This window comes from Rhincodon typus, chromosome 11, assembly GCF_021869965.1.
Source record: "Rhincodon typus isolate 14 chromosome 11, sRhiTyp1.1, whole genome shotgun sequence".
NCBI classification, from domain to species: Eukaryota; Metazoa; Chordata; class Chondrichthyes; order Orectolobiformes; family Rhincodontidae; genus Rhincodon; species Rhincodon typus.
The window spans coordinates 75,698,781-75,711,978 of record NC_063342.1 but is presented as its reverse complement, the minus strand read 5'-3'; the positions used below and the strand labels follow the sequence as shown (position 1 = coordinate 75,711,978).

The 13,198-nt window shown below is 42.2% G+C and overlaps 1 protein-coding gene across 3 annotated transcripts in view; it reads left to right on the top strand.

Annotated features, from left to right (window-relative positions):
- The first annotated feature begins 1,340 nt into the window (after positions 1-1,340).
- The window catches only part of epsti1 (epithelial stromal interaction 1), an 85,532-nt gene continuing 73,674 nt past the window's right edge, over positions 1,341-13,198 (top strand). For 2 of the 3 annotated variants that reach the window (XM_048602830.1, XM_020536061.2), the window contains exons 1-3: positions 1,342-1,613; positions 9,211-9,269; positions 10,509-10,592. In XM_048602830.1, coding sequence (XP_048458787.1) covers positions 1,462-1,613; positions 9,211-9,269; positions 10,509-10,592 — 295 coding nt within the window. In that variant the 5' untranslated portion in view covers positions 1,342-1,461. Of the gene's footprint in view, positions 1,614-9,210; positions 9,270-10,508; positions 10,593-13,198 lie in introns of all 3 variants that reach the window. The other variant, XM_048602829.1, reaches the window with a different exon arrangement.

The following is a 13,198-nucleotide window of genomic DNA, read 5'->3' as shown; positions in this document are numbered from 1 at the left end:
TTCTGTGTTAGCAGGCTCTAAAATTTGAATTTTAACATAAGGTTGAAGGTTTCGGACTAATCTTTCACAAACAACGTCTTTAGGAACATTCCAAATGTTAACACTTATAAATTTAAAAACCAGTTCTGTGAAAAATCATGAATTAACTTAATGATTCATCAACTATTTATCTATAATTGAGACTCCAGTTTTGTTTTCTATTCCTGCATTGGCATCTAATTATGACGAGACTTGTTATGAGCTTCTGCCAGAAGTGAGGACATTCTGTATACAATTTAAATGCCATTCTTTCTAATGTGTATGACCTAACAGGTTAAAATATCATAAGTGTAAATGTTCAGTGTCAATTGTGCTGATTAGGGTTAATTCTTCACTTTGCTGTCAATTAATCTGTTTTGTCTGGTAAAGGTTTCATACGTTATCACAGTCAAAGTCACACATGTTTCTACATTGTTGCTACAACTGACTACATTCAGTATTCAGAGTATATCCTGGCCCACAGAAATACCAAAATCTATTCTGAGATGCCCACTAGATCACATGTTGAACCTAAAATAATTGTATCCAGCCAAGTTGCCCTAATTCACTGCAAGTGAATTCACTTAAAACTTGCTTAGAAATGGCTTAAAGTTTTAAGATTTAAGTGGAATAGTGAGTGGGCAAAAACCTGACAGGAGTATAATATGGGAAAATGTGAACTGGTCTGTTTTGGCAGGAAGAAAAGCAGCATATTATTTAAATGAAATGGATTACAGAATGCTACAGTAAGGTGCATGAAGCACACCAAGTTAGTCTGCAAGTTACAATGAGTGATTTGGGAGGTAAATGGAATACTAGCCTTTATTGCAAGGGGGAATGGAGTATAAAAGGAATACAGTCTTGTTACAGTTGCAAAGGGAATTGGGGAAAACTATCTACAGTTTGGGGTTTATTTTTCCTGATGTTCTTTTGTTCTCTGGTCTTCAATGGAAGGCCACTGATGAGCCACTAAAGTGTACAACTGAGTGGCTTACTTGGCCATTTCAGAGGGCAGTTAAGAGTCTACCCCATTGTTATAGGTCTGGAGTCACATGTAGGCCAGAGTGGGTAAGGATGGCAGCTTTCCTTCTCTAAAGGACATTAGTGAACTGGATAGGTTTTTTGTTTGGTTTACTATCAGTAAGACTAACTATTCTTCTTAATTAATGAATCCATATTATTTAATTCCAGATTTTATTAATTGAATTCAAATTCTACCAAATGTTGTGGGCTAATTTGAGTCCATAAGCCCAGAGAATAGGGTAACTCCCAAGACTGCTCATGCATTTACCCCTCCCACTGTTTCCATCTCAGGGTCACGGGACTAACTGTTTTCAAAAGGCCTCTCCTCAGTTTGCTGTCGGTTCAAAGCCGGAAGTTGTTACCTTGTTTCGGTTAGGAGAGTGTTATCGATTTCTTCCTCTCATGCACACGTAAAGGAGTATGTCCCAAACCAAGAGAGTTGCTCCGGGACAGCAGCGAGCGGCTGCCTCTCATCAGCCCTACAACGAGCCGGAGGATGTGGAGCGAGGAAGTGAACTGGAACAGCAGTTTGGAGACGGGCAGGTACCAGTGGACGACCGCCAACCTCAATAGTAAGAACAGCGGCGACTTTACCAGGGCTAGTGACGCCGTTCATACGGAGAGGGCATACAGAATACTGTGCCTTGTGGGTTCGGTCTTCTTTCTCGGACTGCAATTAGGGTTAGGGTTAGGGTTAGATTGCAATCTACAATAAGCAGACAAGCGTATAAACTTTGGAACAAAAACCGAAGTTGCTAGAAAAGCTCAGTTCTGAGGAAGGGTCACTGGTCCCGAAACGTTAACTCTGATCTTTTTTTCTTCACCGATGCTGCCAGATCTGCTGAGTTTTTCTAGCAACTTCTGTTTTTGTTCCTGATTTTACAGCATCCGCAGCTCGTTCAGTTTTTACATTAAACTTTGTGGTTGTCTGGATTTTTGTGAAGGGCGAGTGGTATAACAACCGACGAACCTTACTTTCAGTTTTGTTTCCTGTCGATTGATTTCCTCGATGTGAAATGGGAAAGGCTGACGCTGTAGATGCTGACGAGCGATAGTGTGTGTATGAGGTGGGGAGGGTATGAGAGTGGGAATTTAAGGCTGGCTAATGTATTTTTTTTTCCCTAACTGTCTTCCACTTTGAAGTAGGAGTAGGCCGTTCAGCCTACGGCGTCTGATCTACTATTCAATTGGATCAGTTATTGGCTGATCTGATAATCTTCAATTCCAATTTCCAGTCATTTCCCCATAGTCCGTGATTAAAACTTAGATTTTTAATCAGTGAGTCAATTTCAGCTCTGAGTATTCTTAATCCAACCTCAATAGCCCTCTGCAGTGAAGAATCACTATCCATTGAGAGGAAATTCCTCTTCATCTCTGACCTAAATGTGTGACCACTTATTGTGAGATTATGCCCACTGGTCCTAGACTGTGTGAATATATCAAGCCCCCTAAGAATCTTTTGTGTTTCAATAAGGTCACCTGTCATACCTCTCAAACTCCAATGAGTGCAGGCCCAATTTACTGCCCTCTCCTCATAAGCCAGTCCCCCATACCCAGAATCAAACTAAAGAACCTTCTCTGAACTGCCTCCAATGCCAGTATAACCTTCCCTTGGATAAATGGATGAAAACTGTTCATAGTATTCCAGCTGCAGTTTGTATAGTTTTAATATAGTGTTATTTTTGTACTCCATTCCTTTGAAATAAAGGCCAGCATTCCATTTGCCACCCCCATTTAGTGCTGAAAATAAATGCAGTTTTTTGTAGCTCGTGGACAAGGACTCCCAAATTTCTGTTCAATAGCTTTCTGCAGTCTTTCTCCATTTAAATAATTCAACTCCTGTATTCTTCCCACCAAGTAGAATCGCCTCACATCTTACTACTTAACCTGCCTATTGACAGACTGTTTACATAGAACATTGAAAACATAGAACTGTACAGCACAGGAATGGGCCCTTTGGCCCACAGTGTTGTACCAAACATGATGCCAAATTAAACTAATCCTTTCTGTCTGCCTTTGGTCCATATCCCTTCATTACTTGCATATTCATGTGCTTATGTAAAAGGGTCTTAAATTCCCCTATCATATCCGCCTCCTCCATCACCGGTGGCAGCGTTTTCCAGACTCTTACCACTCTGTTTAAAAAAACTTGCCCCTCACATCTCCTTTGAACTTTTCCTCCTCTCACCTTAAATGTATGCCCCTAGTTTTAGACATTTCAACTCTGGGGGGAAGAAAGATTCTGACTGTCAACCTATCTATGCGTCTCATTTTATAGACTTCTGTCAAGCCTCCCTTAGCCTCCGCCATTCCAGAGAAAATAACCTGAGTTTTTCTAGCCTCTCCTTACAGCGTCTAATCCACGGCAGCATCCTGGTAAATCTCTTCTGCACCCTCTCCAAAGCTTCAACATCCTTCCTGTAATGTGGCGACCAAAATTGAATGCAGTACTCCAAGTGTGGCCTAATCAAAGTCTTATATCATCCTCAACACTTGCCTTCTCATCTATTTTTGTCATTCGTAAACTTGATTTATAATGCATTCACTTCTCTCATCCAAATCATTAATACACATTATAAATAGTTGTGGCCTCAGCCCTGTGGAATTTCACTAGTTACAGATTGCCATCCTGAAAATGCTCCCCTTATCCCTTACAAAAATAGAGATTGCTGGTAAAACTCAGCATGTCTGGCAGCATCTGTGAAGAGAAATCAGAGTTAATGTTTCAGGTCCAGAGACTCTTCTTCAGAACCATTTATCCCTTATCTGTCTTCTATTCATCAGCAAATCCTTTATCCATGATAATATACAGCCTCCAACCAATGATTCCTCTAATATTTTTTCTGCTGCATGAACTCTGCAGTGGTCTTCTGGGATCAGAAAGCAATGCAATGACATGAATATAAGAACATAAGAACTAGGAGCAGGAGTAGGCCATCTGGCCCCTCGAGCCTGCCCCGCCATTTAATAAGATCATGGCTGATCTTTCTGAAACTCAGCTCCACTTACCCGTCCACTCACCATAACCCTTAATTCCTTTACTGTTCAAAAATTTATCTAGCCTTGCCTTAAAAACATTCAGCGAGGTAGCTTCAACCGCTTCGCTGGGCAGGGAATTCCACAGATTCACAACCCTTTGGGTGAAGAAGTTCCTCCTGACCTCAGTCCTACATCTGCTTCCCTTTATTTTGAGGCGATGCCCTCTAGTCCTAGTTTCACCTGCTAGCGGAAATAACCTCCCTACCTCCACCTTATCTATTCCCTTCATAATCTTATATGTTTCTATAAGATCTCCCCTCATTCTTCTGAATTCCAATGAGTATAATCCCAGTCTACTCAGTCTCTCCTCATAATCCAACTCTCTCAACTCTGGAATCAACGGAGTGAATCTCCTCTGCACCCCCTCCAGTGCTAATATATCCCTTCTCAAGTAAGGAGACCAAAACTGCGCACAATACTCTAGGTGTGGCCTCACCAGGACCCTATACAGCTGCAGCATAGCCTCCCTGTTTTTAAACTCCATCCCTCTAGCAATGGCAGACAAAATTCCATTTGCCTTTTTAATTACCTGCTGCACCTGCAATCCCACCTTCAGCGATTCATGCACAAAGACACCCAAGTCCCTTTGCACAGCAGCATGCTGCAATTTTTTACCATTTAAAACATAGTCTATTTTGCTGTTATTCCTACCAAAATGGATGACCTCACACTTATCAACATTGTACTCCATCTGCCAGACTTTTGCCCACTCACTTAGACTATCTATATCCCTCTGCAGACTTTGCTCTACCACTCACCCTAGTGTCATCAAATTTTGACACACCACACTTAGTCCCCAACTCCATGCAAGGAAACTCCCAATGAACTACACAGCTGCTTAGTGGGAACATTGCTGTCAATGCCATGGACTCTTATTAAGTAGCCTTCTGTGCTTTGAGAATGGAAGTAACACAAGGAGTCATGAATATGGGAGGTTGAGCAGAAAGAAGTGGGCATTTGCGGAGGGACAAGACAGCTCTCTAAAGGAGAAATGCAACAAAATCTCTGTCACGTCCTGAGCACCACGAAGACAGCCCCACCTTTCCACACCGCTTCATGGTACTGTCATCAAACATGTTTCAGAATCGGGGAGCCACATTCAGAGGACGTTCTGAGCAGGGACCAATGGCTCAGTCAGGGAGCGTCTTAAAAGAAGAGGGAGAGAATTCTGGCACTTGGCACACTGGCAGTGAAACCCTTGAGCAATTGAAATCAGAAAAGGATGAATTTTTATTTTAGATGGATATATGAATAGGAAGAATTTAGAGGGATATGGGGCAAATGCTGGCAAATGGGACTAGGTCAGATTGGGATGTCTGGTTGGCATGGACGAGTTGGACTGAAGGGTCTGTTTCTGTGCTATATGACTACTTGTATAGCGCCTTTCATGATTGGTGGCTATCTCAGAGCAATTTGCAAACTGTTAGGTACAATCTGAAAATTCAATCCCCATCATAATTTAAAAGCTACAGCTATTAATTTTGTGGGCATGACCCCACAAATAAAATGACACTGCTTTTTGTTTTGATGTTCTTTGGGGGATGAATGTTGGCCAGTAGACTGGAAAGAAACTCCTCTTTTAGAAAATGGCAAAAAAAAATCATTTCTTCATGAACACTGCACTGGAACATCAGCCTGGAGTGTCTGCAGTGGGCACCATCTAGTGAACGCAGACACCCCTGTTAATTCTTCAGGGAAGGAGGAGGGAAATCCTCTAACTGTAAAATGTATGAACAGAATGAGCCTGGGGGTAAAAAGCAACACGGCAGCACACCTGTGTGATAGTATCAAATGCTCAATTGGCTATTGGTGCATTTGTTGTCATTGTGATGTGCAAGGATAGGTACGGGAATGGTGGTGTGGATCCCAGTGCACTGACATTGAGAGCAGGGGTAAGGAATACACTGCCTGGAAATGTGGAGGCAGGTTTAATTGAGACACTCAAGGGCATTGGATGGTTATTTGGATAGAAATAGTGAGCAGGGATATAAGGAAAAAGGCAGGAGTTTGGCAGATTAATAGAACTGATGCAGACGGGATGCACTGTGATTCTATAAAGGTGGCAGTACTAGACTCTGTCAAAGATTTTGAGATTCAAAGAGTGAGGGAATTACAGAATATCAGAACAAGCAAGTGTACTGACAGATGAATGTTAATTGTAATTTATACTAAGTGTTCTTGGACTGTGACTACTTTGCCGCAGTGTTGTTGAAGAAAGAGCAGTAGCACTTCTTTTTAAAGAAACGTGTAGATTAAACATTTGGAGCAGAGAAATCCAACTGTAGTTGGTGTCTCATCTACAAATTGTGGCATTGTTATATGAGGAGGGCCTAAATGGAAAAGAAAGACCATTCAGCTAGCCATATTGGTACAAGCCACATGTGAACAAGTGGTTCTAAAGTTCACTGACACACGCTGTTTCCATTATTCACCTGACAATTAAGAGAATTCCTGGTTGTAAAAGTGAACTTGGGAAGTTGGTGCTTTTATCATTAAGTCAGAGATGCGAAATGATAAACACTGTTTAGATAATGTAGGAGTGTCAGGTAAACAGTGACCAGCACAAGGAAATGAAACTTAAGAAACAAGTTTCAGTTAGAAGACTCAGAATATTTTTGTTTTCCCCTTGATTCATTCATGGAATGAGGGCATCGCTGGTCAGGCAGCATGTATTGCCAATCCTGAATTGCCCAAAGGGCAGTTAAGTGCCAACCACAATGCTGAGGGTCTGGAGTCACATGTAGGCAGTTGGGTAGGTAAGAATGGCAGTTTCCTTCCCTAAAGGACATTGTCAGGAAAAACCCATCTGATTCACCAATCGGTAGTGGATTTATGGTTGTCATTAGATTCTTAATTCCAGATATTTATTGAATTTATCTACCATGGTGGGATTCAAACGTGGGTCCCCAGACCGTTAGCTGGGTCTCTGGATTAACAGTCCAGCAATAATACCACTAGGCCACTGCCTCCCCTACAAGGGCAGCAAACTGATGGAAGCTTTTGAGAGTCCCTTGTTCAATCAATACAATGTTTTAAGCTGGTAGGGGCATTATGGAAAAGATAGTTGTTGCTCAGACACCATTATAACATCATGTGGCACTAAGGATAGTGAGCCTCTGTACCTTCATTCTTGTTTCAGCCACTATAATATTTGTTCAGACAGCTGATGATGGAAAGTAAGCATATATTTACAAATGTGAGGACGTATTTATAACGAGGTGTCACCCTGGCATGTAGTGCCCTCAAAGTCATCTTGTTTTGTTTTCTTCCACTACATCAAGGTGCAGTCCTGGGATCCTTGCCTAGAAAGGAGGGCGCTTGACCTATATTATAGCCTCGTGACCATCGAGTTTTGGTTGGGCAATCCTAGGGGCATTTGTGCCCAGATGTGCTGAGAGAGATGAAGGTGCACCCTCCTCACCTTGAAATCCTACAGGTTTGAAGGTGGACGTAGAAGGCCCAGCCACGCCTCTCTCTCAGGACACTCCAGGAGACTTCTAGGGCCTGTGTGGGATTCCTTCTCCAGCTGGGTGCCTACTGGCACTGCCCTGTGAGGAAGGGACACCTAAAGTGAGGCCAGAGTCCTTCAGCACCCTGTCACTTTGCTGTTTGGTACTGAGAACTGATGACTAGAGCGATGAAGTGAAGGTCTGTTTATAAGGCTGTGTGCGCAGATGCCATGCCAGGGGCAGCATGGTGCAGATAAGTCTTCCAATCTTTGTCAATTTGCCTAATGTCACTCAAATCTACCTGCCTCCTGCTCCTATGTTTGCTTGTATATATGAATGAAGTTCTGAATGGCCAAAACCAGGGATCCTCTCCTGCCTGGGTCTGAGTAGATGCCTGGTCTCTGGCAGCCCTTCAAGTGCCAGCAATCTGGGACATAACTTCCTGGGGCAAATGCGTTAATGATGTGGTAATGTGTTGATGCGTTCTGCAGCAAGTCCTATCGACTCGAATCTAACATACAGCCTGAGGTGGCAGCATCTGAGCTGGTGGAGCGTTCAGGAGACAGCGTTGCTGATGACTCTTCTGAGGGGTCTGTGGCTTCTTCCTCAGAGGTGGAGGAAGAGATGATGTCCTGAAGGGCTGCTCTCATCAAGAGATGAGAGAGAATGAGTTGTGAAATAATTCTGAAGCTTGGCCATGTTAAGAATACATTCTCAATGGAGGTAATGGGAGAGCAGCACAACACTTGGCATTGATTCTTACTTGATTACGGGTATATGGAGTTCTTAGCAATACCACATGAGCAGTCACAGTCCTTTCCCACTCGGGTAAGGATCCTCACATAGAGAGACAGAGAGAGATGTTGGTCACCCCACTTTGTGTCTTGGCCCTCTCTACCCTGTTGTGGCAGTTTAGTAAAAAGCGAAGTGCATCAAGACCTGGATGCCGTGGTGGAACAGTCGCTGAAGGTTGGCATGCAGGTGCAGCAGGTAGGGAGGAAAGCTAATGGTATGTTGGCCTTCATAGTGAGAGGATTTGAATATCGGAGTCAGGATGTCATGCTCCGGTAATTCAGGTCCTGTCAGCAAATTTGGTTGCCAACTTGCTCCTGTTGGCCACCTCAAAGGGCAGCATTGCCACCATGAACAGCAGCTCTTGGGTGATGTTGCAGCAGATTAAGCTGAAATGAGGCTCTGGAGATCCTGAGAAGTTCTGGCAGTGCCAAGCGCTTGCATCTGTGGCAAGAGGGAAGACATAACGAGTGAGAGGCCATTGGGGTGTAGTGTATAGGTGATGAGGCCAGCTGCAGGGAACTGAGTGAGAAAACTTGCTGATGCTCACAGAGAAACCGTGCATGACACTTCTGGTCAAATTCAGCCTTCAGTGATACCAGCCTGAGGCGATTCACACTATTGACTGCATCAAATCAGCAAAACAATTTATTCCAAATTGCTAAGTTTCAGCAGTACAAAAGCTTGAATCCAGAGATATTTTGGGAAAGAATTCTTAAATACAAAGTTTTTATAAATCACATTTCAGTGAGCACAGAACTAAAATGAATTTGTCAAATAATTTTGAATTGTTAAACTGCATCCCCTTCTAAAATGCTTTGATGGCTGAAGCCATGAAGATGCCCTGAGGTTGAATTTACAAATAATGTTTGTCCCTTTCAAATTGCAGCAGAGGAGGATATTCAGTGGTTACACCAAATCAGAACAGGAGATCACATCTGCAAATGAGTAAGTATTTAAGAAATGGACATGGGGTCGTTATTTTTTATTCAACTAACCTGATGGTTCATATTTTAGTCCCCTCCAGATACCAGTCCTGCCCTGGCATGCTTTCCATCTTACACTATCCCTGTACTTCAATGTATAAACCCCTGTTTATTCCTGACACTCAGCACCTGTAGTTTCCCCAACACCACTGTGGTCCCCAGTCCAGTAAGCACTTTACATTTAAAATTCTCTCTCTGTCCTTTTCCAAGCCTTCCAGGGCATCTGCCACTCCTATATTCATGTAATCTCCTCCAGACATTCAACCGGCTGAGACCTCAGTAGTTCTCCAGCAATGACCAGTTGTGAATCGTTCAGATTCACGCTTGCTAAAAGTTGCAAAGTCAAATTGTGGCAACGAGGAATCGTAGCGGACAGAGTCCCCGAGTCAGCCTGTAGTCTCTAACCAGTAAATTATGTTATAATGAACAATGAACAATGAAAATTACACATCACCAGGCCCTTCAGCCCTCCAAGCCTGCACAGACATGCTGCCCGTCACAACTAAAACCCCTTACACTTCCGGGGACCATATCCCTCTATTCCAATCCTGTTCATGTATTTATCAAGACACCCTTTAAAAGTCACTAAAGTATCTGCTTCCACTACCTCCCTCGGCAGTGAGTTCCAGCCACTCATCACCCTCTGTGTTTTTAAAAAAAAAAACTTGCCTTGTACATCACCTTTAAACCTTGACCCTCGTACCTTAAACCTATGGCCCCTAGTAACTGACTCTTCCACCCTGGGGAAAAAGCTTCTGACTGTCCACTCTGTCCATGCCCTTCATAATCTTGTAGACCTCTATCAGGTCACTTCTCAACCTCCAACGTTCCAGTGAGAACAACCCAAGTTTCTCCAACCTCTCCTCATAGCTAATGCCCTCCATACCAGGCAACATCCTGGTAAATTTTTTCTGAACCCTCTCCAAAGCCACCACATCTTTCTGGCAGTATGGCGACCAGAATTGAACACAATATTCCAAATGCGGCCTAACTAAGGTTCTATAAAGCTGCAACTTTACCTGCCAATTTTTAAACTCGATGCCCTGGCCGATGAAAGCAAGCATGCCACATGCCATGTTAACTACCTTTTCCACCTGCATTGCCACTTTCAGTGACCTGTGTACCTGCAAGTTTTTTATGTGCTGTTTTATGGGGCTTGCGCTATGAGCGATGGGCTAACACTGTTCCTCTTTTATTCTAGTGGCAAACAAGGAACTGGAGGATCTGAGAAAATGGAAAGAAGCTAACCGGCTCGGTCCAATCAACTTGACTCCCACACAGTTAGGTATGAAATTTTTTACAATTTGTTCACAGGTTATGGGCATTGCTGGCTAGACTGGTGTTGATTGTCCAACCCTACCTGCTCTGGATAACATAGTGCTGAGCTGCCTTCTTGAACTGTGGAAGCCAATTTAGTGTAGGTTGAGCCCCAGTACCATTAGGGAGGGAGTTTCCAGGATTGGAACCCAGCAACAGCAAAGGAATGATGGTATATTTCCAAGGCAGGATAGCGAGTGGCTTGAAGGGGAACTTACAGCTGGGATATTCCCAAGCATCTCCTGTACTCGCCCTTCTAAATGGAAGTGGTCATGGATTTAGAAGGTGCTGTCTAAGGAACCTTGGTGAATTTCTGCAGTGCATCTTGTAGATAGTAGCAGTGAGGTGTACCAAACATTGTTGATGGAGGGAGTGGATGCCGAAGGCAATGGCTGTGGTACCAGTCAAGCGGACTGCTTTGTCCTGGATGATATCAAGCTTCTTGACTGTTGTTGGAGCAACAGCCATCTAGGCAAGTGGGGAGTGTTCCAACTGACGTGATCCCAGCTGATGTTATTGGAAAAATCAGATCCCAGACTGAAATCTGGCTGAAAGATCATGGTTTGGTTTTAACAACGTAGATTCTCACTGAAACATAAGCACGCAATGGTTTTAGTAATGAAACTATTTTTTTATTTCATATAAGACATGAAAATAAAGTAGAATAAACTCAAGCCATTTACACAACCATAATTTTAGAGATTTTGAAGTGTACAGTAAAATATAATCCAATTTGCCTTTACAAATCCCAAAAGCACCCCAGTATAGTACTTGCATCAAAAAAAATCCCTCTTCTAACTTTCCAAAAGATTTATTTTAACTGCAGTTTCAACACCCAGTCTGGATGGCCTTTTCTTGGAGCTTTCATACTCGAAAGCTTGAATGTTCTCAGGTTCAAGTAACCTCTTGAGGGCTTTATTCAAACACTTTTGGGCCTGGAACTATTACTTAACTCCTTGCTCTAATCTAATCTACTTTTTACAATCTTCTCCCTTTCTCAGGTGCACTGTTTTGTGTGTCTATCTTCTTCTAAGAACTTCTACAGATCTGCTTCAAACTGAAAAAAACACCTTTTATTTTCAAGTTATGGGTACTTTCCCCTAAACTTAAAGTCTAGAAATTTTTAATAGTAACCCTGATTCACAATTATTTACTTTTCTCAATTGCAAACTTTGTGCACATTGCTTCTAACACCCATTAGTTCTGATCTACATCTCTATCATGTTTCTTTATAAGAAATCACCATGACTACAGAAATACTTGCAAGTTAATCATTAAACTCCTTCAGACACACAGAAAAACCCATAAGTCAAAATTCAAACATCTAAACTTAAAAACAAATGATATTAAAATAGATATAAATCTCACACCGTATATCTCGCAATGCATCCTGACTTGTGCCTTCTGGATGGTGGACAGGCTCTGGGGAATTGGAAGGTAAGTTACTGCAGGATTCCCAGTCTCAGACCTGCTCTTTTAGCCATAGTATCAGTATAGCTGTATCGTCGAAGTGGAAAGCCAACTTCAATAGGATAACAATAATTTAGAGTCAAAGGTTGGCAGGGAAAATCTCCTGTGAATTGATATTCACACCTGATTATTTCAAATGCATCAAATTCAACCCACAAATGCCCACCTTCACAATGTCCTACACTTTGTGGAATAAACCATAGATTGCCCATCTGATCATCCATATATCTCGCAACACTATTTCTAATGATTGATTGATTGTTTTTCTTAGTTTGGTAATCAGGGTAAAATTTCCACGACGACATCCATCTTTAATCACCCTATAATAGAATCAAGGTAATACCTTCTGTTATGTACGGCTTACAATCAATTACTTATTTGAACTGTTGATTTTCCAGAAATGGTTAACCAACACCCTTTACTAATGTTTGAATTTCCCAATATTTATGATTAATGAGGATGATGATGAATGGGATTAGGATAACGACATTCTACTGATCCTAGAAGATTTCCTAGAAGAAGCACCAGTTGTATGTATGGACACCCGTCAGAAACAGATAATCTGAAGCTCTTTGATTAATAGGAATTGTCTCACCATGTGGAATTTGCCGAACAACATGGTCAACGAATTGCCCAGCAGCCAGTTCAACCATACCAGCCTTTACTAAACTTCCCTCTTCTAGCGTCTGAACACCTACCAACTCATCATTGGTTCTTGCATTCACTCCTGCGAATCTGACTAAACAATTGTGATCATCTCCTAACCAAAATATTTTCCTGGACCGTCATGACTGATCTGACAAAATATCAGATGAACTCTCTGTCTGACCATCTATGGAATCTTCAGATTCGTTATCTGACTATCTCTCTGTAAAGCCAGTGTCGAAAAACCAGACAAAGAAGAATCAAAGTGGAAATTAGAAGGATGAGTATAGGGATCACATGCTTCTAACCTAACAGGATACTGATGATTACACTGAAGACCATATGACTTCATTTGGTTTATATAAAACCATCCAGTTTTCCCCAGAATCCAGTAACGCTTCCTACACTAAGGACTTATTTTACCAACAGTAAAATGGGGTCCATAACATCTAGGTGACA